Here is a 27,788-nt window from a genome sequence, read left to right on the forward strand (position 1 = left end):
CTGTTGAAAAATGTAGTATTATGCTGATACGCTTTTGTAGTAAATTTTGTAATAGAGTTTTGTAAAGGAGGAATGGAAAATTTTGCAATTTGTTAAATGATTATAGGAGGTAAAGGTAAAGAAAAATACATTACCGATTAATTACTGACAAAACAGTCCCTCGTTTGCGCTTAATATACATTACCGCTTAAAGATATACCATTAATATGATAATTTGTATTTATGTTTGTTTTGTGGATGTTTTTCTAAAGTATGTTCGTCTAAAGTTTATTCAAAGTTTAGCGTGTTTCAGTGGATAGACGAATCTGATGTAGGATACCAGACACGGCGATTATCTGTGGGGTACGTTTAACGAGAAAAGGATTGATAGATTCACTAGAAAAATTTTGCTCAAGTTCTTAGACTTTTATGACAGCTATAAAATATAATAGCACAATTTTATTGGTCCTGGTCAATTTAACATTATTCAGTCTACAATCTACATCATAAAAGAATGATTATATGTCATGATATGAAAAGGAATGCAAATATCAATCAGTTTATTTATGTTCGAGACGTTCAATTAGTTTCAGTTTGTCAGCATTTGCATTTGATGTCTCGACATCTATGCGTGATTACGTAAAAAGAAAAATAATAAATAATTCAACGGCGTATAACTCATAATATCAAAGAAGATTTTTGCTTCGAGATAAATGTTTGAATCATGTTTATCTGATTTTTCTTATTGATTATCACTTTTTAATAATGCAATAAATTTAGTTACATCCACTTTTAAATTGAAATTATGTTACGAACATTTAAAACCATTATCAGTATTCAAAACGCACTACTATTGTAAAAGAAACCTGTATAAAAACAACACGATGCCCATAATTAATGCAAATCCCGTGATTCGTATACAAAATAACGAGGGATCTTATACGTGAGAGTGTCAGAGTACTATTAAATTTCGATACGTTAAAGATAAATCAATCATTTTTGTGGTAAAAACAGCAATAATTTTCGCTAGGAATATTTAACTTCGAAAACTACAGCTGGGAAGTTAAACCAACGAAACATCAACTCAAACTCGGTCAAAATCCAATCACTTTTTTTGACGTTCATTCATCAATTCATAATCAACTAATATATTCGTAGTAATAAACTTTTACACCTTTGAATATGAAACCTAATATCTTTATATTATAATATTTCAATAAATACGATTTAAATATTGCCTCCTTGCTGTTGCAAATCTTCGAGTGCTCGAATTCGCGTCACACGACTAATCCAAGCGAGACTTAACAGTGAGTTGAATGCGTGTTTAACGCGTGCGGCACGCGAAAGAACGCAGCAGCCGTGTGTCGCGTTGGAGCTTGACGGAGTTCGATGTTTTCCACATTGACAGTGTGCCTTACGTGGAAGGGGATCGAAATGGAGACTCGAGCGGGAAATTTTTTGGAAGAGTAGAGTTTCATTATCTAAACACATCGTCGTCGAATATATCGACAGGGTAGCGGTGGAAAAAAGGCAAGGGATGATAGGGGTGGTGCAGAAGCGGCGGATGGCGTCGGCGACAGCCGGCAGAGCCACGTCGTCGCCGTTGAACGGACGACGACGAAACGACGGCCGGCTCTCTCGTGCAGACGGACGAAACTGTGGAGTGAGACGAAAAGGGAGAAAGAGACAGCCGGGCGCCGATTCCAGCGACCGGCCGGCGCTAACCTCGACGCCAACCGTGGAACGTCGCCGACGTCGCCGACACCGTCGCCGCCACTGGTCGACCCACGACACCACGACGAAGACGATGACGACGACGACGACGACGACGACGATGTCGACCACGACGACGACCACGACGACGTCGACCAATGCAAGAATACTTCTTCTGTTGGCATCGTGGCATCATCACGACGGGGGTGGGAACTTTGCTCATCGGTCGCCAAGCTGGAGGGCGCCCTACCACCTTACTACTCTCCAGCCCTATCGCATCCCTCTTTACACACCGACACATGTTTGCTTTGGTATTGTCAGCTGAATTTCTCGATCCCAGTATACGTCAATAGCATGATGTTTTGTTCAGGAATAATTATGAATCTCGGACCTGCACGGCGAACGGTGCCAGCGAGTCTTTACTATCTTCCGCTTTCTTCTTTGGTTCGTCTCTCCTCTTTGGAAAAACCGAACGAACCCGCTCCCTTCCCCTGCCCCTTCTGATTGTTTGATCGTAAGAATCGTTTGTTCCGGGAAATGGCGTTTGGTTTTATGGTTCTTACGGAATTCATGTAATATCGATCAAACCGAAAGAAATGTTTTCAAAACCTGTTTACCACGGGGAAACTTTTCCTCTTTGAAACACGCTTACGCCGGACCCCGGGGTAATCGTAAATAAATCAACGATTGAAATTAAGGTCGCGTCAGTCTGGACGCGTGAAAGGTTATTAGCTTCTTGCTTTTTAATCAAAGAAATGCAACAGCGTTATACGGTAATATATACTTATGCGTTTATGATTCATATGGGGTGCCATTTTTCTTGTCAGAAAGTGTTACAGTTAATTTGTATCTTTAAGGATTTTTAAACAAGGATATTTAAGCACGAGAAACTTACAACAGATATACGTGTTATTTGAATCTTGTATTTAATAACTTTTATAAAATGAACATACTCGATTAATACATAGATACATATGTCTTATATATACGTTATAATATATTCCTGTGCATAATTGGAAATAGTTTACATTCCATTCGCTCCCACCGAAGTATTTCCATGCGTTCTATCGTAATATTGCCAAACATTATTAACAATTTCATTATTATTTCATTGCTGTCATATCATAATCTTTAGATCATTTTTCAAATCATACTTTTTTTTATCATTAAGAGACTCCTCGAGTTTTAAAAAACATATCAGAAAATCATTGACATTCATTCAGAAAATTTCACATTCAAGATTTTTATAAAACCTTCTAAAGTCTTTCTTTTCGGCTGAAACGAAAGCAAGATTAAGATATGAGAAACTTCAGAATTAAAAAATAAAACCTACGCAGATATTCATTTGGACAAATAACAAGTTCTATGTAAGAGGACTCATTGTACGTACCCCATATGCATTTGTTAAACATTACAGAGATATAAAACTGTATTGAACGGTGATTCGAACGATCGATTTGTTGTGTTCCTAGATCCAGCACGATAACTCATTTTTTTGGCGGATAGAGACGGCGCCTGTGTGTATAGAGATTGTTCCCTCCCGGTTACCCATGTTTTAACCCATGCCAGCGCCTACCCCCGGCATATCCACGAAAAGTAGAAGCGACCATTGGGGCGGAAGATGACTACGACGGCTCCAGCGTGGGGCGCCAAGTGTTTTGATGCTTGTTATGCGAAGGGGAGTTTGATAAACAACGAGTTGGAGAACGAAGCCGGACCTAGATCGTCACCATCACCTCTTCCACCCACACTCGAGACCGACATCCGACTGACTGGCTACGATTGTGTCATTACAAGAGAATTGATATCACGATGCTATAACCGTCCCTTCTTGCTTCTCCCTGTATGTAGTGTACAACAGTCTGAGCGGAGGGTGCTCGTAAAATGGAATCGCTAACGCGCGTTGATTGCTTGGCAACAAATTGAAATCACCGGTACCGTTACAAATGTGCAATAATCCGTGGAGTCTAAAAGTATCCGGCAGACCTTGTTTCGGTTTGTAAGTTTCCTAAATAATATTCGATGTAATAAAAGATGAAAGAAACGACAGTAAAAGACGAGGGATTATTATGATCTCGATGGTGTAAAGTCTTCGAAATTTTAGAATCTGAGCGATCTTTTATTCGTACGAGACGGAATGATAGGATCATGTTGCAATGGAATACATTTTTAGGAATCTAATATAATCAAACAAATCTGATAAGGCATCGTTGCACGTAGAAAATTATATTTGACTCTCGACTGGGTTACAGATGAATTAAAACGGACTAACAGTTTCAATTAAAATATTTAGTTCTAACTTGTATCTTATATTTTACACGAGGAATATTATTAATAGGTTTTACTCCTCTGAGAACTGAATTTTGGTTTAAAATACTAAAGGGGAAATAAATAATGATTATGATCACAGTGTTAAGGAAAACAAAATGAAATATTTATTTAGCGTAAACACAAGTTAATAAAATATTGTAATTCTGTTTAAAGTTTTTCAAACATTACGTGAGGAGCAATTGATAGGTTAATTCTAAATAACGTGTTAAATATCAAGTGAAGCGAATGATGCTTGAAAGCACTTAAATTTTTGGTTATCAAGACTCGTCGGATAATTTATAATGTTGCATTCCAACGGTACGGAATTAGATGCACTAATGATCCTACCCATTCCATTGCACCCCGTCGCTATCATTATCCACGTTCCGTCCTCGCAGCCCGCCCAAAACGAAGCATGCATTTAAATGTATGTGCTCGCCAGAAATAGTATTTGACTTTTAACGAAACAAGCAAACATACGTTTAGCATTTATCTGTGTACCTACTTAGCGGAGGAAAAACATGAGTGCCCTGAAGATTACGGATTGGTTAACGTGTTACGTACTCTGTTCCAGTATAGAATAGTTCATTCCACATTCCAGCAGTATAAAAGATAGCTAAAGGTAAAACAGAAAATAGAATAAAATTGATTCTTTTTTTTAAAGATTCTTCCTTCCTTGTATACGTAAGCATCATGACACATCGTAGTGATATTCATGATTAATCGTGTTAATCACCGGATCTTATATTTATCTTTGTGGAAAAAAATTGTTGGTTAAATAAAAATCTATTTGGATCGATTAGAATCAAAATCTATGTTTCCCGCCGAAGATCAGATATCACAATTTTGGTAGCGTAGTAATAGCATTTATTAATTACGATTCAAATGGGATTAATAAAAACCTTAAACAAACGTGTACAGTGCATGTACACTGGTTCACGAAAATATTCAAACGCTTCTGGAAATTTTATATATATTTTTGTACTATATAAAACATTTTGAAATTTCATTGACGCTGTAACGGGACACGATCATCGTGATTATATTATGTGAAAATGTATATAGAAGTTGCAAGGTATTTATTGAAAGCATGCACTTTATAAAGGTCATCAAAGCATTTATTTACTATACATATTAACAAGCCACAATATGTAATGAGACTATCTTTAGCACTAATTCTATGTTTACGACTACTATTCACGCTGTGTATTAATTTGTCACTAGGGGTATGTTCGCAATAAATGTCGTGTAGCTTCTATATTCAATTTTGGATTAGTTTCAAATTTTACTACATATTATAATCGCGATAATCGCGTCCCATTACCGTTCCTATTGAAATTTCAAAATATTTCATAAATTCATTAAAAAATTCTGTATAACAAGTGTTTAACTACTTTCAGGTCATTGCGTAATAATATAATATATGCTTCTATCCTTACATTCAATATGAATCGCTAATGACCGTCGGGCAGCAGCATAAAAATTTTCCATCAGCTAAATAGCATAAACAATTCGAGAAGAGGAAGCCGGTCGTGTTTACGATGGCAGCGAAGACTGTCGATTTAGCCGTGTTTTACGTCCACGGGGGGAAAGAACCCCGATTCGGTGCGCGCGGAGCCCCGGAACGGGAGGATGCTAGCTAGCACAAATGACATTGTTTATCTCCAGTTCGGAGCAAGAAAAGTCTCCGTATACGGTTAGTCGTTCGACTTCACTCGGTCAAGCACCTTCGTGTGTACGATTGCCAGAACGTGCTCTCCTCGTTGCCCATGCATACACGTACATCTACCTTCTATCATTTTATCTCTTTCTTTTTCCGTCTGTCTCCGCCACCCTCGTCCATGCGCCGATATCACGATGCTCACGACCGTACACAAGCGTATCGAGAGGGTAGCTACACGTACAGAAACGCATACGTGTTCAGAGAATGGCGTCAAGATCCGCGTCGCCACGTTACTGGCGCGCCGCTGCTGTGTCGCCGCGAATTCGCGCCGGACGAGGCCGCCCTTAGGCAACAGACAGCCACAGGGGTGAGCAGACAGGCTCCAGTCGTCCTCTCTACACAACGCTACATATTGCGCGGTCGTCGGGCTCGCGGCCAGTCGACGCTCGACGATCGACGCAGTCGGTCTTCGATTGTTTATTTCAATTCCTTGTCTTCCAAATCTTCATTCCAGACGAGTTTTCGTTCCTCGGATTCAACTGCAAAACTAAAGCATCATAGGATAACGGGAATCTCGACCGATTCGGCGGTGCGCGCCGTTTAAATCTCCCGCGCTACGCGAGAACGCGGTTAATATGTAGTTTCGAGTGCCGGTACGTGTTACGGTAGTCAGTTTCGAGCACGCTTGGAAAAATTTATGACTGTGGCAGCCGGAGATTCTCATAATCTGTTGCGGACACTGAATTGCAGAGAGTGAGACTTATGTCATTCGGTAATAATCATATTTATGAAATGTTCTCATGTTTCTCGGTGGTAGATTCGGTTTTGGTTAGGTTTGGGTTAGCGTTGTATGATAATGTATATTTAAGCGTTCATAATTCACATGGGATATAATATTTTTTGTCAGTAAATGTTACAATTATTTTGTTAATATTTAAGGATTTTTTAACAAGGATATCCAATTATGAAAAGCTCATAGCAAATACGTATTACTTTAATCTTAATACATGTGCTATGTTTGTGTAGAGTAATGGTTATTATTTGAATTCGGTGAGCTGATTCGAGTGCTACCTAGCGGCTTTGATTTATGTCACTTTCGTGACTAATTGTTGGCGTAGTAAAAGTATGTTACTGTTTTCCTATAAACGATTTTTAGAGAATACAAACGGTAAAGAATACGAAATTCATTTTTAATTTTTTGTTAAGTTTTGCAATTTGTTGTAAATTTTGTTTAGTTTTTTTCATATATTTAAAAGACAGATATTAGTAAAGAACTAGAAATATTTGGTATTGTTATTTAAGGTTAAATATAAAACTTGTACGAAGGAACGCTAGATTGCATTAGGTTGATACATTATGTATATCCAGTATTTGAGTATTTATGAACTGACATTAAATTCCATCGTGTTTTACATTTGGTGCATTGAACTCTAGATTACGGGAGTCATTGTTATAAGTTCTACCTCGAATTCCGTCACGGCGCATGTGCAATAGTTAACCAATAGCGGAAGGTTACCGCTGCAACAGGTAAGAAATTACGAGAGTTCAGTGATATCATACGTGTAGCAACCACGTGGTTAGAAGAGAAGGAATTTATCGAGTATCTGCGTGCAGAAAAATTTGATTAAACTTTACGAAACAAAAATACATATATTTTAATTAAAAATTTTTGTTATCTTTTAAACTTTTAACCTCTCAGTCTCCATAGAGACCAACAGGTACTATCTTTCATTTATTTTTAAATCGATTTCTATAAAATAAAAGTAAAATATTAAAGTAAAGAAGGTTCTATTAATTTTAGTGATTAGTTTAGTATTTACTTCAATTTATTAATTCATGCAAATAGGTTTTTTAGTTTCGTTCAGTTTTCAATTATTTTTAATAGTTATAGTAGTAGTTTAATACTCGCAGAAAAAAGTGACTGATATTTTGCACGACTAGTTTCATAAAAATATATAAAAAGTACAACGTATAGATTATGTCTTAAGTTCATATCGTTGTACATGATGTCTACATACATATTTGAGTTTTTACATTCATTTAAAATTTTTATATCGATATTTCTAATTTTTATTTTTTGTCAAGTTAAGTCGCAATAAAAATCAATTTCATTTCTAAATGTAACGAAATCCCTGATACGACATCTTACAATTGTTATTACTTATCAAAGAATTAATAACAATTGAATTCAATGACAATCCCATCGAGTCATGTTTCTATCTAGCTGTGACACCTTTTCATACTTCTTCCTACTTCTATCTTTTTTTCCTACTTCTGAAACAGCTTCAACTAACAGTATCTAAACATAAAATGAAATTCAATCAGGTACCATTAGATTCCTGTCGGTCCCCCAAGGAATTACGTTATTCATGTCCCGTATTACGTTATTTATATCCATGATCTACACATGAATGTATGTAGATGTACATCGGAACCTTCGACATTATCGTCACAGTAACATTGACATTGCGCTCCGCTCATCTTGTGCATACAAGGCACATTCTGATAAATGACGTTGAGGGAAAGCGATTCGCTGTATATGAACAAATGATCGCATAGAATAAGGGGGGTAGGGAGGGGATGTCGTACGTTTTCTTAAGATACGTTCATCCAAGGATCTTGATAATGCTGGATATCGAATCAATAACGTCAAGCAATGATACATTAACTACTACAATTTTCGTATTTGATATCTCAACATTTGCATCGGATTATATTGCTAACAGTAAGCTGTATAGTATAGCTGTAGTGATTTATATTATTAAATATTTTGTAAAATTCAATATCTACATATAAATATAATAAAATGATGTCTATAATTATTCATATAATTAAATTAATAAAAATGGCAGAAATTAGAATTTTTCAGCCTTTTACTCGATAATAATTATTAATATATTTCGTTATAAACATATTTAAATTGCACATTATATAATAAAAGAGGTTTATGCAAATGCAAATGTTGATAACGAGAGCTAGAATATCTTGGTTTCTAAGAAGCGAATATGTTTAGTTCTAATTGTAAGTACAAGTAGTTTGAAATAGATTTCTAAGAGGTCTCGATTTATCATCGAACGAGGCACCGTACATCACTTCTCCATTACGTAAATTGTAGGTACAACCTTTGTATCGTTTACTGAACCAACGATAAAATAAAGCACAGCAACAGAGTCAGTTATAAATACGTCTACGTTGCATATTCCACAAAACATTATGCAAATATAATCGTAGTTAACGAGAATTAGAATATCTTGGTTTCTAAAAGGATCGTTTAGCTCTAATTGTAAGTAGTTTCAAACACTTCTCTAAAACGTCGCAATTATCATAAATATCATCGAACGAAGTACCGTACATCGCTTCTTCGTTAAAATTGTATGACCTTTGCGTCAGTTTTTCAGCTAATCGTGAAATAAAGCAGACAAAATCAATCCCAAACGCGCCTACGTTACACATCGTACAAAAGACTATGCAAATAGAGATCTACTTAACGAGGGTTAGAAAATCTTGATTTCTTAAAGGTTTGCTCCATGCCTTCTAAATGCGTTCAGTTCTATTTGTAAGTACGTAACTCGAAACACGACTTTCCCATTTTTATCCGTTCGGGTTATTATTTTCGAAAAGGTCTCAATTTATCACCGAACAAAGCACCGTTAGCATAAAGGAATATGCAAATGTGGCGTACACCGAGGGAACGTTATAGTTCGCTAAGTATCGCTTTGAAAATCGTGGCTTAATAGGTTTAAATAATTCTGTCGGCATCGCGACTTCAAACACCGAGCCGATGAGGCCTCCTTTCAAATATTAAATTCCCCGCTGTCGATGTGCATTTTTGCAATTTCGTATGCATGCACCTCGGTCATACATACTTGCTACGTGCACTCCTCGGCATCTTGCCTCCCGTCAACTACCCAGTGTGCATGAATAAAGATGGTGCAGGTTTTGCTAGCAACATCGTACGCTTGTCTGAGAAGTGGCGAGGACACGTAAGAAGAGTGGAATATAGCGATGGGACCAATCCTATACTCGAAACGTTCGAACAATCCGCCGATGAACTATGTATGATAAAGGAGTGTGACATGTGAAAGAAATTAGAAGTATCTCAATGATTTTAGGAAAAATTGACATTTTTACATTTTCAAGCCAAGTTTCAAGGTTTCGTTACTGTCTCAATTTTTTTCAGTGTTTAACGTACAAGTTTCAATTTGATTACGTAGCAAATACCGACGTACAGTAGCTGCAAAAAGTATCGGGAACGATTATTTTCCGACCAGGCATTTTGTTATCATCGTATCAAATTTTTATCTGTACTTGAAAGTACCAGATACTAAACGATACGAAATTCACCATACGTTCATGTCGGTCATGTGTATCCAGGACACCTGTTGGTTACATTTACAGGGAAACTCTAAACAAATTTTACTTTAGTTTGATATCTCACGTCGCAGGCTACATATATCGAGAATTAAATAACCGATTTATATCAAACCAGACAAGAAACAAAAGCAGCTGATAATATTCTATTTACGCTACAAAATTTCAACGCCTGTCATTTGATACTTACGATCGATAGCGTACCTGGATTAAATTAAGTAGTGCACAAATACAATCATCGACAGAGTATCACGTGTATAGATACATTTTTTATCCGCGATATAAGTCGATTCGAGAAAAGCATATCTAGAACCTTGATATACTATTTTCGCATTATTCACTTGCTTTCTGTACAAAACTTGTATTTTCTTATTTTGCCGATCATTTCAAACACATCGATATAGTAACATATATCAGCAGTTGAAGAAATTGAAGTTGCTGTATTGGTCCCATCGCTAGTGGAGGCCATTCGTACGCATTATGGCCAAAGAGAAATGATGGGTGAACAGCGGTGCGCGAGAGAGAGCCACGAAAGAGGGTGCACCGTGCGCCGTCTGCGGGAGGCAGGAGGGGAACGGGACGGACAGGCGCCTACGGCGCGGATCCGAGTGGCGCCACCGCTAACGTAAGCGTCAGCGTTAGCGCCGGTCGCGCGTCCGGACCGGCCGATATTATCCAGGAAGTTACGAGCCGCACCTGTCCCATCATACCTCTCCCACCCATCGGGCCACGTCGTACTCGTCGTTGCTTTTACACAGTGCCGTCGCAACATGCCTCATTCCGGCGAGCGTTCTCCGCAGTTCGCGCAGGTGCTTGAACGCTCCGAGCTCTCCCTTTTTTTCTCTCTTGTTTCTCTCTCTCATTCTCTCTTGAATGTCAGAGCTGATTTTTCGCGTCCGGCGCCCCGAAAGTGGAGTCTTCCGGCTTCGACCTGTGGTTCCTCGCATCCGGTGTGTACAAGTAGAAAAGAAAAAGCAGCGGATGTAAGGTCGAGTTAGTATCGTAGGAATCTCGTGATTCCTCGAATCTCCTCGAATGGGGAGAAACGCGACGCTGGTCGAAATAATGGGCCACGAGAGACGACGAGAGCGTGACGAGACTCACGGGTCGGAGCGATCACCGAAATAGAAACGAAATAGATGCTTTTATTTTGCGCGAAACCTGCCCATATGCCGGCTCGGACTCGGGTTTCAGGTGCACGAATTACTCACCGTCCGGTTCCACGGAATTGTTGGAATACGTTGATATATCGCTGAAACGGGGTCCGTTAACCCTGCTACCTTCTTCGGCTCATTCTAGACTGAATTATATTTTTCTCTCGGTAGAAGGTTTCAAAGGAGTTTAGAAGTGATAAGAGAAAGATCGTTATCGATACGTGTAATTTCTAGTTTTAATCTTATTCTGCACACTTTTGTTCAATCTTCAAAGGCGTTTTTCAAATGAAACGCAAGCGAGTTTGGGACGTATGTAAGGAATTCGAGAATCGTAGCAGAGTCTTTTTAACTCGCGAATCTACTGGGGATACTGTGGTAGAAGGGACAGTTCGCGTATGTGTTCCAAGGGTGGCACAACTCGAACAAGTATTACAAAATGTGAAGAACTAGTTGGAAGCTTATTTATACAATTAACTATATAAATGTTAGACAAGATAATAGGAAAGAATGATCAAACGTTATTTCTGTAATTTTAATATGACCAACGATATAAGCGAAATTCTTTGAAATTATAATAAAATTACGGACATACTCATAGAAATTACATAATACGTTGAAACGTAACGAATAGAAATTAAAGAATATTGGTCTATATTTCTGTCTCTGAAAAGCGAATACTGGCAACGTTTGTCATTGTATAATAAACAAATTTTTCAATTTATAAACAATTAAAATTCCACAGGAACTCGACGTGCACTGGCGCCTTCATACAAATACTAGCGATGATAGGAGAATGTGGCAAATGAGTAGCATGCGAGGATAGATATAGAGGTTTCTAAAAACGGCAGCAACCGGAAAAATAAATGTCGCACCTTGTTTTACGACAAAGAATTAAGTAGGGATAGGCGCCAGTGATGTAGACGATTACGCACGGTCCGGCGAACATGGTGCCCGTCTCTCACGGGGGACAACTAGCTTTTTCCATTCGCAAACGGATATCGTTAATGCCTTCGAATTTCCATAAACGTTCGTGCAAACGAACCACAGTGACAGGTGGCTAGATACTGTCCGAGAAAGTAGACACGGAAATGCAATTAATTACTCGCCGTTGACTGAACAGTTAATCAAAATTTCCATTGACCTTTTCGAGGAATTATCAGCAACTTTCATGGCCTTTGCTCGTTTAACCTTAAAAACATCTCTTCGCGATCGTGTACATCCTTATTTAAAGCAAAATAGCACAGCTGCTGATAATTGATGTGATAATTGACGTGATAATTCCAATTATCGGGAACACGATTAACTGAACGAATGTTTGTATTCATACAAAATAACGATGCAAAATGTATGAAAGAACTTACTTATGGAAAGAAACTGTTTACGAGAATAACGAAATAAGAGCAATCAGTGATATCCGATTGGCGTTCGTAAGTTTCTGGTGAAAATTTTGTTAAAGAAATTTGTGACGCGTCAGATAGACAATTTTTGAAAGCTTGCGTGCATTCTGAATATAATTTGGGGAAGCATTATAGAATATAGGACGAAGTAAAAATAAATACGATATAGAAAATTTAATAGTACAAATGCCGAAATCAGTCAAAGTTCAAGTTACGATTAATGTCATTTCATTGAAAAGAACAAGTTCGGTTCCTTTTCACTCGCTAATAATTAGTCTGATAACCGTTGGAATGCAAAAGTTGCGTCAGTAGTTATCGTTGAAGATGTAGAACGTATGTATCTTATGTAGATGAAGATACGTAGACGTGTAGAAGATACTGTTGAAAGTCTAGCGACTAAGTTCTAGAGAATTAAGACGACGCAACGTATGCGTCGATAGTAACGAACGTGTCGATGTAACAACGAAAGGATGAGAAAATATCTTATACTTCAGGACCACAAAAAAAAATTTCGGAAAGATGGAGATGACTGAAATAACTCTACAGAGAAGGGTTAAAAAAATAAAATTGGAAACATCTTATATCAATATCTGCAACTTGCAAGTTATACGTACGCGTGACGTTACAGAGGGTTAAATCACTTCAAGCTTTAAACTCGTGTCGACTGGTTCGAGTCAGGTTCGATAGCAAGGAAGCGGGCAGAAATTTTGATGATCGGTCATTTTGACACGCGTTTCAAAGCATCGTACCGGTTCATCGGGGGTACAACGAGAGTCAGCCTCCACCGGAGACCAAGAATAGCTTGGAAACGTCTCTGCGGTTCGCGGAAGATGAATTACAGTGGAATTGTGAGTAGCCGCTTCGAAGAACGACGGCGATCGTTCTCGTCGTCGTGGTAGGAATTTCGAGCGTTGACAGCGGCGCCGTCGGGGGTTGGATCGCGGCGTCCAAAGAAAAGTATCGCGTCCTTACTTTGTACGGCATGCCTCGAACAAATCCAATGAGAAATATTTGCACGCGTGTGCCATCTTGCTTGCGTGCGCTTGTCACGATGCTCTTAATCGTGTTAATTCTTCTTTTTCCATCCTCTTTTTTTTTCTTATTTCTCGGTCGTACGAATCGTGATCGGCCAGTGTGAGCCCGAAGCGTATTCGTAATGATCGGTTTCTTGGACAATGAATATTAAACGACGATTAGCAACCTTGTTTCGTTATGGTTATTACATACACAGCTGTGCACACGCTGTCCGATTAGACTTCCAGTTTCCTTATTAGTTTATTGCTTGATGAAAGTTATAATCCTTTCGCATATAGCTGTAGAAAATTATGGATAATAAACATTCTGTTTGATGCTGTTGAGAAACTAGCTTTTACGAAACGAAAAATTGTTGTTGAGCCAGGTTGTTGGAAATAATTGGATATCTGCATATTATATGCTTGTAATCTATGGCATAGTTAGGATTTTTCATATTTAATTTTTATTTTAATGCTTTGATATGTACGTGGTTAATATGAAATAGGTTTTCCTTTAGATATTTATATTAAGTATGAATTAAATACTATGAAATACTGGGATTAAGGACTTTACTGATTTCATTCTGGATTACATTCTTAACAGCTTATAAATTCTTAATCTACTCAAACGTTGATAGGTAATTTCCTTTTATTTATTCGAATTTCAACTGAACACTGGCACACCAGTGTCGATACATGATATCAAATATTTTATAATAAATAATATCCAGCATATTTGACGGACATTTATCTAGACTGCAGATAGAAAATTATATTATTTACTAAGTAGCACGAAGAGTACTATATCTCTGTGCATTTTTGCGCTTTCAAACTTCCCATAAAGATCCGCCAAGTCTAATAATATCCAGCAGAACTTCAAACGCGTACAATTTCAAGTGATGTCATCCGACATATTCTGTTTCCTCGCGAGTGACATTCCTTTCCACATTGTCTTTCAGGGCGCCAGTGTTTATGTTAGACCGTCGTCCGACTCGTCCTCGCGAATGTTTCGCATGCATTACCACAGACCGTTCGGGCGACTGCCGGTGCCATCGGACACGATATGTCAAGAACGGCGCCGTGTTCCGTGCTACCGGTACAGAGAACGTGAATAATTTTCGTGTTTGGAAATAGAACGAAGCAAAAGTGCGACGCGTATCCGCTCGCGCGACCTGTTCCGCTCCTACGCTAGTGCGGCCCGTTACGAAATGGTCATCCGCTACGGCTTATAATTTTGTAGCTTGACTCTGGAGGGACAAACGTACAATTCGACCTGAACTCGTCGAACCGAGACCCGACTCGGGTTCGTCCGCGCCATATTTTGTTTGTTTAGGAATTTTAGGATTTAGGACTTTGGACTTAGAACTCTGGGTTTAGGATTGGACAATTTAGGCTTTTGTTTGCAAAGCAGTCAACGACTCTTGGCGAGCGTACTCGTCACGAAGAAATGACAATATTTGTGCTATGACGAACCCTGTCAGTAATAAAACTAAAATAAATAAATAAAAATATAAAACAATCGTTTCTTTACAGCTTAATTCTGTATTATAACAGCCACAAATACTCTGTGTTTTACGAGTGTATTCTTCGCCATTTACTGTTTGCTATACGTTTTAGGTACATACTTGTACAAAGAGGTCGCAACAGCTAACTGAGTAATAATATTGTGAAACGCATCGGTTTCGTCGCATATTAAGTTCGAATATGACTTAACCTATGTATCGATCGTGATCGATTTTTGCTTTCTGATTGGTTTAGAATGTGCATAGTTATATGTAGATGTAACGTATATTATATAACTGAATCTTTCTCAGCGATAGAATTAATATCATTAGCGAAGTTTTGAGTTTTAGATTTAGCTTTACAAGTAGTACAACTATAGAATCAATAAAAGAAGCAAAATTCTTCAAGAGAGTTTCGCAAATTATAAGTAACAAGTATTCGCTATAACAGTAAAACAAACAACGTTCACAAGTAAATTTTATAAGCTACGAGTCTCGAAATTGTTTGATGCGAATCGTAGCTGTATTTTTATCAGTATAAGAGTTGCTTGTACATTTACATACAACCCACTGGGTGAATGGTTAATAATACAGATGTAACGAGAGAGCAGTTTTCAATGAATAAGTACTTGTTAATGGAGTATAAAAGAATTCTTGAGATAAGATATCGTAATATGCACATCGTTTTATTTTTTTGAAACGTTCGGATTATTTTAATCTCCTTCGTTCATAGATTTTTTTCTTAAAAACAAAAAGATCTCATAAGGAAAAAGATTACGGTTCATTGCAACTTTTTATTCCAGCGAGATAATTGAGAATTAATAACCGCTAAAAATAGATTGCTTAATAACTGCCAATGAATTATACAACGATAAAATAGACACATACGCAACACTTAAATATAGATTCATAGTCATACGTTACTTTCTGCAGCTAATTGATTTCTACAAACGATTTAAATAATACCATTGTTGCGTTATGGAAGTTAAATAACGATCGTTCGATGATACTTGAATAAAATTAATCGTATCGATAGTAAGTATTAAAATTTGAACAGAGTTATTACTTCGTCGCTATTCGATGAAACCACCTTTGCCAACCACCTATATAAATTATCACAGAAGAAAGAATTTCTCGAAAATGATCTTGTACAAAGGAAAACAGGATCTGAAAGAGAACAAAAATAGGACGTTATTACAAAGCCACGCGAAAACAGAATTTCTCACTGTCGTCGGGCAATCAGTTCTCTGATCGTACGAACAAAATGCCTGTTGTCTTGCATGGTGTAGTCCCAAGGGATACAAGCTAGAAATACACGCTCGTTTTGTGTGACGTGGAAGTTGAGCGAAGGGCACCTTGATCAACACTTTAATTGGACCAAGACACCGAGGCACCGAGAACGTGGACGGCCCTGGAGAATTTACCAGGCTTTACCGAATGGACGTACGATGAAGCGAGACAAAATCAGAACAAGGGGCGGGGGGGAAGAAGGAGGAAAAGAAGGGGGGAAATGGTGAGCGGTTGTGGAGAAAGAAAGAGGTAGAGAAAGAGAGAAAGAGCGAGGGACAGTTTGCGGAGGCCAGGCGCCTGATTACTAGCCAGCTCAGGACGCCAGACATACATAACTAAATAACTTCCTAAATTCTATATCATTTCGGAGCGGGTTCCAACGGTGAAATAACGCGTCTAGACGTCGCTGAAGAAAACGAACAACGTCGGCGGCAAAAAAAAAAAGAGCGAACTTTAATGCATCAAGACGCTGATTTATCCTCCGAAGTCATTTTCAATATGGGCTTCGTGAAATAAATTAATGGCGCCACCGTTAGCTTGCACGGGAGGACAGGGTCGATTCAGATTTTCTTATCTGTCCAGGATACGGTGACAAATGGACGGATAATTCGAACGAGAGAGATCTTCTTCTCGTAGTTTTTATTCCTTGTTGAAACAGTTTATCGGTCATTTATGACAGATCTAATCGGATAATGGATAGACACAGATTCATTGAAACGAACGAAGATATGGTTACTGAACAATAGGATATGTTTATTGTTAGAAAATATGATCGATCAAATGAAACAGCTTTTCTGTCAATTTATAATTAATCTAACTGGATGAGAGTAGGTACAGTTATTGAGATTAGTAAAGTATAATTGATGGAGATCGATGATGGAATAGAGTAATTTATTTATTTAATTTAGTAATTATTTTGTTTATTACGAGAAAGTACTAAGTTTATAAGGTGAATTTGTATTCTTCTATCTTTTTGAATTTTTTACAATATCGTGCGATTTACAATTTTACTTCATAGTATCACATATAATCTAAAACACGATCGATCAACAATTCTTATTCTGTTAACAATATCAGAATCTTTTGATAGAAGAGATTTTTCGTACGAAGAAAAGGAAAACAAATATCTATACCCTCTTGCACGATAATATCAGCCTTGACAAGTTACAAGGCGTAAATTATACGTCATTACCATACAAACAGCTTTTGCAACTTTATAAATTACAGATAAAATCACCAATATTATTACTATCATTTAAAACTATTTATTTTGCGATGAATGTAATTTTATAATATGCCAAGTGTTTTAAGAAACACGTTCGTTATATATTATAGAATTGGAAATTATAAATTAACACCATTAGCCAATGATTAATTTTTATTGATTACGTTAATCGACGACATAAATCTACATCGCTAATTTCGTCAAATTTTTCGAATAATATTTCAATTCTTAATGCATGATATTCTTAATTCTTTTTATCGCAATTTAACAGTTTTCTTAACCCACTTTCGTTTCGATCGCAGAATACAAACGGCGCCATAAAAGAATAATGAAATTCAAAATTCTGTTACAGGCCCGCCAATGAACCCGCAAGCGCTCGTTCCTGCGTACTGAATCTAAAATCGCGTGAGTATGTACCAAAGAAGCATATCGGTATTATTCAGAACGGAAAGCGTCATCTAGAAAGCGACGGGGCAAATTCTTTCCTGTCCGACCAACGGACCGGTCTTCTTTAACATTCTTCCGTCATTCGACGACGTTGACACGTTGAAACGGGCGTCGTCTACTTTACGAGAAATACATATCATGACTGAAATTCGTCGTGGAATGTTGACCCTCGGGGTGGAGTACTTGTCGGTGACTGGCGCTGGCGCTACGCAGAGGCGCTGGCGTCAGTCTGCTCGGCCGCCCGAGTAACCGCGACCGACCGGCTGACGCCCCCCGTCTTCAGACGAGTCCACCTTGCGCTTTGCTTTTGCCCCCCTCCTTGCCTGGGCTAACTTCCCCCCGTCCTTATTCGCGTCTTTCCCTCACCCTCTGTCATCGCCACCTTCCCGTCCCACATCTTATCCTGCTCCACAACGTGTTCCAGTTGCACGGATCGCGGGCCACACAAGATTTACGATCCATCGATCCTCATTTGCAAAGTTTCCCAAAAATTCGTTCCTTTCTGAATGAACGAGTAAAATAATGGCTACATTACGTATGCATTTATGGGAAATTTAAATGTATAAAAATGCATACGGAATGTATGATATGTACTTATTATGTGTAGATATACAAGATATCTAAAGTAAAGTATTTATTGTAATTAGACTGCGGATTTTTATGCATTTATAGGAGATTTGATGAAATAATATAAAAGAATATGGAAGAAGTATATCAAATATCCACAATATAGTGATTTATATAATACTTGGTAGTAAAACGATTTTCTACCAAGGTCCTATTTTTTTAATTTTATGCCTTATCTATTTTATATATATACATATTTTACGTTGTAAAATATTTGCAAAATGTTCGTAGTTCTGTTATATTATTTAGAAGATGAAATTAATTTGTATCCAAGTCTTTGTCTAAGTTACACATATAAAAATTTGAATTTGCATAAATAGTCTAATAATCCGTGATGTAATGATCATTATCGTAATTTGTTATTCTATGAAAACGTGAAGTTGTTGGTTAGTTATAGGAGTTATAATAGGAGATGGTAGTCGTATAAAATTTTTTCGATAGAATGATGCTTCGAGAATCGTTTATTTCGTACATTAATTCGTTAATCAAACATTTCTTTACCGAAATTGTTTGTAATGAATATGCATATTAGATATTTGCTCAAGCCTTTTACTTTTAATGTGGATGTTTCTATAACTTCTTGATTAGTTGGAAGGAAGTATCTTGGAAGAATTTTTTATTTCATTTCACGGATACTTTTTCAAATGGATCTTATACAATTTGGATATTCTATTCTTGCTCTACGACTGACATATCCATAGTAGAAATGTAAAAAAAGAGAAAATGGAGATAGTAAAATTTTGAAAAGAGCGATCATAGTGCGTCTGTAGTATATGAGCGCGTGTGAGTGGCGCCTCTGACGGCGAACGCGAAAGATAATGGCGCGGCGGCGACGGCCATGTTTAACAATCTCCCTTGTGTGTTTAGTATGCTGCAGTCGGTGTATCGGCGCGCCGAGACGAGACGGACGGGACGAGACGAGCGACGGCAGCGACGAGGAGGTGGAGGAAGAGGCGGTGGAAGTCGGTGTGTGCGCTCATGACGGAGACCTCGTGCGTACCACTCAGTCGCGTCGTCGAGCGGAGCCGAGTCGAGTCGTGTTACGGCCGCAATCGTGGTTGTTCTTCGCAACAGTTTGCCCCGTGACGACGTCAGTATCTGTGCGCGAAGACAAAAACGTCCGCCAGTAGAAGAATTTGAAACAGTTTGAAGTCGAAGTGTAACGTCGCGGTGAGACTCTGAATTTGATTTTTTCCCTTTGCTGCATCAATTAACTTTTTTTTTACCGTACCGAAAGTTTTAAACGTGCAACCGAAGCGCTACTCTCGTTCGACCTCTCTCGCCCTCCGCGAGTTATATATCCGATCTACGTGCGCTAGCCCTCCCTACTCTCTTTTTCTTCATGTGTATTTTGCTCTCTCCTCTGTCTGTCTGTCTTGCTCACACGTTATCCCTCCCCGTTGGTGTCTCACTCGTTCTCGCTGGCTTTCCGGGCAGCGATTTCAAGAATGTGACAGTGCGCGTCCTCGCGGTCGCCTCGCGCGAATAAGCCCGCAGGCCGGCGACGGCGATGGGTGACGAGCGACAAGTGTTACGGTGAACAGTGTGAGCAACAGTGAAGAAGTAGACGGGAGAGAAAGACGGACGATGCAAGCGGAAAATGTCACTCGGTGATACGCGTATACGGATGACGGGGAGTGATCGACGCGACAATCTCGGATTTGAGGTTAAAGTGTCGTCGTCGTCGTCGTTGTTGTTATGTGGTGCCGGTGCGCCGGCATTGGCGACGGCACGAGCAAAGGAATATCAAGAAAGAAAACGACACTATCGTATTCTACAGGGCTTAACCGCCCGAGATTCGAGGGACATTGATCAACCGTCCTGGCCTAACGTTACCAGACTCGTCTCGTAAGAGAAACGTAAACGACCAGAGAAAAAAGTCAGAGAGAGAGAGAGAGAGAGAGAGAGAGAGAGAGAGAGATTCGCAGCGATAGAAAACAATTTTTCGTAAGGCGAATCGCGCCGATATACGTATTATATACGTGCGCGTGTGTGTGTTCGTGGTTGTGTGCCGGGTCGCGAGGTTAAGACACCACATCGCTGTCGATATACACATCGTGGAAAGTCAAGAACCGGTGTCGTGTGTGCGCGCGCGACCGATTCGTGCTCTGCTACAGCCAACGGATAAGAAGTGTATCATGATACTAATAGTGCGCGTCCGTAACCCCGCTGGCGACCGTTGCACCGTGTACGTCTCTTAGGACAACGAAAGCTGACAACGTCCGCGAACTGTCGAGACAGCATAAGAAACCCTCGTGCCTTTTTTCGCTTATATACCGTACGCCACGTTCTTTCGTCGTTGAACAAATTATCGAGTATCTTTTGTCTATCGAGGGCGATAATACGATTTGACCACTAAAACACGACACGCAGGTTTTCTCTAGTGTCCTCGCTAAAGTGTCATTTACTAGCGAACAACGTACATAACGTAGTAACATTCGAGTAACGAAACAATAACAACGGGGCGTGTATAACAGAATCGTTTGAAGGAGAGTATCGCGAGAATGAAGTGGCGCTTCAGCTGATCGAGATCGTCGCAACGAATTGGCGTGTGCTCGCGTACATGTAAACGGATCGCACGCGCGCACGCTGTTCGCGTCACCAATCAGCCGGCCAGTTTGTGTATACATACCGTGGCACATAGGTAAATGAGAGTTCAAGGTCGGTAAACGGTATTCGACCTAACCTCGTTTACTGGTTCGAAAAAGTTATCGACACGAAGAGGAAGAGACTGAAGCTGCTATCCTTCGTTATTCTACTTCGACCTACCTTGTTGCTTGCCACGCGCTATTCTCGATTGATAATATTAATTTTTTCTCTTTGAGAAAACCAAGGAAAGGACAAACAATACAGAGCATTCACGAGAACAGTAGAGAAAAGTGACGCACGTTAGGCCGTTCGAAAGCAGATTTACCGCGAAGAGAACGTTGCTGTTCGTGTCACAGGGGACTGTCACACTATTTCGGGACCGTGATCCAAAGTGCATCAAATCCGCAGAGAGCGTAAATAAATATACGCGCGTGTGCTGGCCCCGTCGGAAGTTTCTCGCTGGGGACCGTCCTCGTTCAGCTGTAATCGTATGTGCGTCGACAGAAGAAGGCGGCGGTGTTTGTTTTTTTCTTGACAGAGTGTATAACCGCCGGTGTATATACTTCTCGTGTTCCGTTTTTTCGTCGTAGTCGTCGTCACGTTGGCGAAAGAGGAGCGGCAACGCGGGGAAGCTCGGCAAACGCGAAAGGGAAAGAAACGAGGCGGCGCGGGTAGAGGAAATAGTGGAGGAAGAGGAGCGAGAGGAAGGGGCGTCGGAGGAGGTGGTGGAGGAGGAGGAGGTGGTAGTAGTGGTGGTGGAGGAGGGGAGGAGGAAAGTGGCGTGTCCAGTGCGCGGTGGTGTGACGGTGTCGCGTCGGGCGCCGATTCCAAATATTTCTCATTTTCCGCGCGGCTACGTTGAAAAGTACTGGCCCCCAAATGCGCGTACCGCAAATCCTGTTTCATGTTCATGTTCTGGAGCAAACGGACGGCGCTCACTAGACGTCTCCTAAAGGCCAAGGTCCGTGGAGAGCATGAAACCGAGTGTGAAGCTCAAGAGGATTCGTCACGTATTCATCGCGCAAACAACACGAGCGGCACCGACAACGACACGACGAGCAACGTGACGGCAACGACGGGCCAAACAACCAGAGGAGCGCGTGGAGCGTCGTCAGGAGGTGCAGTCGACGGCGGCGGGGGAGGAGGGGGTGGTGGCGCTGGCGGTGGAGGGGGAGGTGGCGTAGGTGGAGGTAGCCGTATCTCGTCGAGTAAACTACATCCAGGTTGCTGCGGTGGTGATTTGAGCCAGGACGATGACGAGGATCCCGTTCGTTTGTTGAGGTGCAAGGCGCTCCTCAAATCGCTCAAGGAAAACCAACTAGAGATGTTACTCACCACCGTGGAAAGCTGTGGCGCCGACCTCGGCTCGTGCGTCCTCGTGCCTCGTCAGCACACCGAGGACGGAAACGATTCCGAGCAACAGCAACAACAGCAACAATGTTATCGTCATCATCGTTACCACCATCATCACCACTATTATCATCATCCTACGCACCATCATCATTATCATCATCGACATCATCGTACTAGACATCATCGTTCCTCGTCGTTGGAGAACGACGACGATCAAAACTCTGGATCGGAGGATTCGTGCGCGTCACCGATAAGGCCGGATCGATGCAGAGTACCTGCACGCGGCTCGCATGACAACGCGCCGATCGATCCTCACCTGCTCTGCTGCCAGATCTGGCGGTGGCCGGATCTCGCCCACTCGTCGGAGCTCAAGAGACTTCCTGTCTGTCATTCCGCTAAAGACCCTGTATACATATGCTGCAACCCTTACCACTGGAGCCGGCTCTGCAAACCCGGTAAGCAATCTCTTCTTTTCCCTCTTTTTATCCTCGCGTCGCTCTTCTTTTTACCATCTCTCTGATTGCAACGGATCAACCATTTTAAACGACGATGATAATTCGTTTCTAGATGTACGAACATATAGGTGGTTATTTAAATGCAGTGAATTTGTTGAATGACGTTCGCTTTGTATAGATTATTAATTATTAGCGATTTTATAATACACTGCATTTACATATACGTGGCGAGGAATTGAATATTGAGCATTACTTTTTGTCTTTTGTTTTTACATAGTAGAACATGATTAAATATTGTAGCAACACATCCTGATATATTTATGAGAAGATTTGGAATATTATTGTTGTTTTGTGTAAAATATTATAATTGTACCAGAAGAAAATAATTCTTTGAATACGATTAATACGACTAAATGAATAAGATTTGAAAATATTTAATTACGGTTCTATCCAAGATTATCGGAGGATAAGTTGGAATACGTAAAACAGATAAATCATTTCTCCGGAATAAAAAAGTAGCTTTACTTGTTGCTTGCACATATACATAAAGGTTAAAAGATTATGAGATTATCTATATTTTATTAGTATACGTACTTTTAATCAAATCTTCCTGTATCCAATAAGTTTCTGATACTTTTTAAAATGTAGGACTTTTTTATATTTTCTACTTATCTATACATATCTAAAATAAGATTATAATTCGATTTTGGGATGGAGATACGTAATAAGCTATGTAGATATATTTACCCTAAATTTGACTGTTCAGAAAATTTTTTAAAATTCTATTTTCATATTACAAAAATCGCCAAACAATTATATCGAAATGAAGATATAATCGGTGTAATTATAACACAAAATTAGCGATGTTATGTATGCAACGTACTATGCTCATTCGGTTATGGTAATAAATTTTTGCAAGCGCTGGTAAATAAAAATGGAGATGACCTTATAATTCTGATAAGTTTGGGGTAATTGTTATGCTTTGGAAGCCGATAATTTAATTATAGAGATGTAATAATGCACTGACTAATAGATTTCGTTTGTTTTGGTTCATGCACGACGCAGATTGCAAACTATCGTCGTACTCGCGTCATTACTCTTACAATAATTAATTTCGTTTAAAATCGAATTCAACGTTTCGTACGCTTCCAATTGTACTGTATCGTTTTCTGAACAATGTATCAGTTAATGATATAAATACCGAACTTGGCGCAAGAGGAGAAAATGAAATCGAATCATAAGATGCACGTACGCGTAACTAAATGTTCCATACTTTATAGCATCGCATAGTTTTGATATTTTATTAGAGACATTAAATTAGCGTAAAATGAAACGTCGAGCTCCACTTTCTCATTTAGCTATTTCATTTGGCTATCAATAGGTGACATTGATTGCGCGATATATTCAACGGTTGAGCGCACGGTGGAATTCGCGTTTATTAGAGAAATCGTAATTTGACAATGCAGAAACGTAATTGAGATACGTCCGAATTAAATGGCAATTAGTGTAAACTCATTTACGAATTACCCGGCAAATTTTTGTAAATTTGTACGTGCGACTGTCATTAAGAATTAGAAACGACGAATTAATATCATTAGCTCGATACTTGATTTTAATTTTCCACGGCCTTTTACGAACATTGGATTATTGAACGTTTTTTCAAACACATCTGTAATTTTATATTAAAAGTAACGGATTAACGTTATTAATTTGATGTTCGGTGTATAAAAGATATTTAGATAAATTATTAAAATTGAACACGGTTTTCATACCGTATCAAATTTTAATAGAAGCTGGGAATTTAGAAAATCGTTGTGTTTTATCCCTCAGTCGTTGTGCAAATTATTCAATTTATTTGAACCACGTGTCTTTTCTTTTCAAAATTAAAATCCAACTAATTTCAACGAATCGACACCGAACATTTATACTCTATTGAAAGCATAGAACAACGCTATTTGTCACCATTGACAAATACACGGACGCTCGTTTAAACATCGCTACCCATAACATAATGCAAGTCTGACTTTAAACGTCGTTAAGATGTCTCGAGAAAATCAGCTGTCACCAACATAAATTTCAGGAATAACAGATTTATGAAGTCATCCGCGTCTACGTATTATCCCGTGAAGACGTCGTAAATATAGAATTCCAATAAATTAGCAGAGCCACGGCAAACAATAGCGCGTTATTGTCTCCGGCAGCCAATCCACAATTATATCGTAAATTGTCACCGATAATGTTGGATAAAATTGTTTGTCGAACAGAGTAGCATAGCACATTCCATCCAATACCTGTACAGGATCGTGACAGACAGTTTGATTGATATCAAATGTTTCATACTGTATGGAGTATGTATAAGCCATAATAATCGACGAAAGTAAAACTTTCATCAAACGGAGAACAACATTCTTCGCTGTAATATTGAAATAAGATCGACGCAAGAAATACTTCTTTCATACGAGGAAATAAAAAGACCATAAAAGCACAAATCGTTTCCCATATAGGAATATGCTTCAGCATTATGATCAATATAAAGCTTAACCCTCTGTAACTGAAACTTTATTTGCTGATACGAGAGAAGAAGTATTAGAGAATATAAAAATTTCTTATCGTGATCTAAAAATTAGGACATAACAATTCCCGTAAATAGTTTATTTGATGGTACTATAACGTAATATAACGATATAACAACCGATAAATAAGTAAAATGAAAATTGACAATGTAGGTGTGTTATGTCCGGTGACTCTTTACATTTGAGGCGACCTCCAGCTGTGCACATAGAATTAAGCGGACCGCAATAATCCTAAGGAATTGTCATAAACGAGGCTGTTTGATTTATCGTTAAGGCTGTCAATTGGCAGGAAACATCTTTGAGTCAAAAGGTTCCTTGTGGTTATTGCCCCATCGGGTACGAATTGGGAAGACGTGGGTTTTCCCATGTTTCCTGGGATTCCACCTGCAAGCGGCAAGTAGTGGGGCGATGACCACCGATAAAAGTTTTCCTTTGCGACAACATATAATTTTGCTCGCAAACCGATCGTCTACAAAAAAAAAAAGAAAAAAAAAAAAGAAAAAAAGACATGTGAACCAATAGCGTGAGCAGCATGTATATCTATCGATAAATGCTTGATGCTTCAGTTGTCGCAATCGTGTTAGTTGTACTTACAAACCTCATAGGGAAGGCCACCTTTAAATCCTCTGTGTTGTCCGTGGGACGTGTGAAACCTCCGGCGTCGTTTCGGAGACGTGCGAATAATTTAACCACGTGAAAGGCCTACGCTGTAACGACAGCATGCCGCGAACCAAATGCTAATCGTCAGCTGTGCGTGGCGCGCTAACGAGCCCTGTTAGCCACAGGTCAACGTGAAACTGTAATTTATTACCGGTAGCGAGGAGGATTAGTCGATGTCCAGCTGGTCGAGTTCCTAGGTAAATGGGAGTACAAGCGTCCGTGAACTGAATAAAAAATCATACTGTTGAATCGCGTTTGAATGCTGCTGTGGCTTTTTTTTTTGCCAGTGAATCCTGTACGAGAACAACAAAAGGAACAAGAGCGGAATAATGAATGGTATCGATACGTGTAAATGTTGTTGATTGTCCCCGCGCGCCGGTAGCAGTCGCGAGCAGCAATAAATTTTGATGAAAGCGGACGTTTTGCATCGCCATGGGAATCGCCAATGAACCACCGCTTTGTACTTCTGTCGTCAAGACAGCGCAGATCCAACGTGAAAAATCGTTCCAAGTATTTATGTCGTTTCGAGCCAGTTGGATACGTGTTGCTGGATAATTTTCAACGAATCGAATACAGAACGTGAGATGGACGTGGTCTTAACCCTTTCGCTGACATAGGTGACTAGAGTTTGACCTAATGTCATATATAGCACATACATATACGAACACAGGTGTTCTCCTTGCCTTAAGTAATCGTCGTTCGTCTAAGATTATCGAAGGGAGTCGTATGTGTTCTTCGAACAGTATGAAATGGAAACTTGTTCCAGTTACGTATTAGAAATAGTACAACTTGAATGCTTACTTTTTAAATTAACGGATGAAATCTTCTTTCGTATACTGTTCGACAGAATCGCATGTGCAGTTAACGTGCGAATTTCTTTCGTTGTATTATCGCCATCAAGTTGTACAGAATCTGAAATTAGTGAATATTTGCTCGAGACATTTTTGTATATCGTTAATATTTCAATATTTAATATAATTAACGTCTCATATTTTCGAGGGAACTCTAAATGGAACACCCTGTATGTTAATTTAAAATAGCTTGAATAAAACATGAATGATTAGCATGTTATGCTTCGTAGTAAAGTGTAGATTTACAGCTTGGCTGTTATATATAGTATAGTGGTGGCAGAGCAAAAAGATTAATATTGTAACGGGTATTTAAGTTACTTAGAATGTTGAAGATATCAGGAGTCCTTTGAGGTACGATAATTGATCATAAGTATAATTCAATTAAATTGTAACAACCACTAGTAAGAGCGTAATAGATCTAGAACGTTGATGCTACCTATTCCTTAGGGACTGGTAATTATATAGCTGAGAATTATAATAGCAAGTTGTTATATCGAAATAGGTGATCAAACACCAAATATAATAGCATCAACGGTTCTATTGTTATTAAAAAATATGAAACATTAATAAATTCATTAGATTGATTGCAGAAAATTATAACGTTAGGAAATTATAT

General features: G+C 39.1%; 1 protein-coding gene across 1 annotated transcript in view; it reads left to right on the forward strand.

Annotated features, from left to right (window-relative positions):
* Positions 1–6,119: 6,119 nt before the first annotated feature.
* Positions 6,120–27,788, forward strand: part of Dad (Daughters against dpp) — a 121,655-nt gene continuing 99,986 nt past the window's right edge. The window contains exons 1-3 of the mRNA XM_069116195.1: positions 6,120–6,437; positions 17,970–18,022; positions 19,559–23,088. Of these exons, the coding sequence (XP_068972296.1) occupies positions 22,185–23,088 (904 nt within the window). The 5' untranslated portion in view covers positions 6,120–6,437; positions 17,970–18,022; positions 19,559–22,184. The remainder of the gene's footprint in view (positions 6,438–17,969; positions 18,023–19,558; positions 23,089–27,788) is intronic.

This window comes from Bombus flavifrons, chromosome 7 (assembly GCF_040668555.2).
Source record: "Bombus flavifrons isolate JBK064 chromosome 7, iyBomFlav1_principal, whole genome shotgun sequence".
NCBI lineage: Eukaryota > Metazoa > Arthropoda > Insecta > Hymenoptera > Apidae > Bombus > Bombus flavifrons.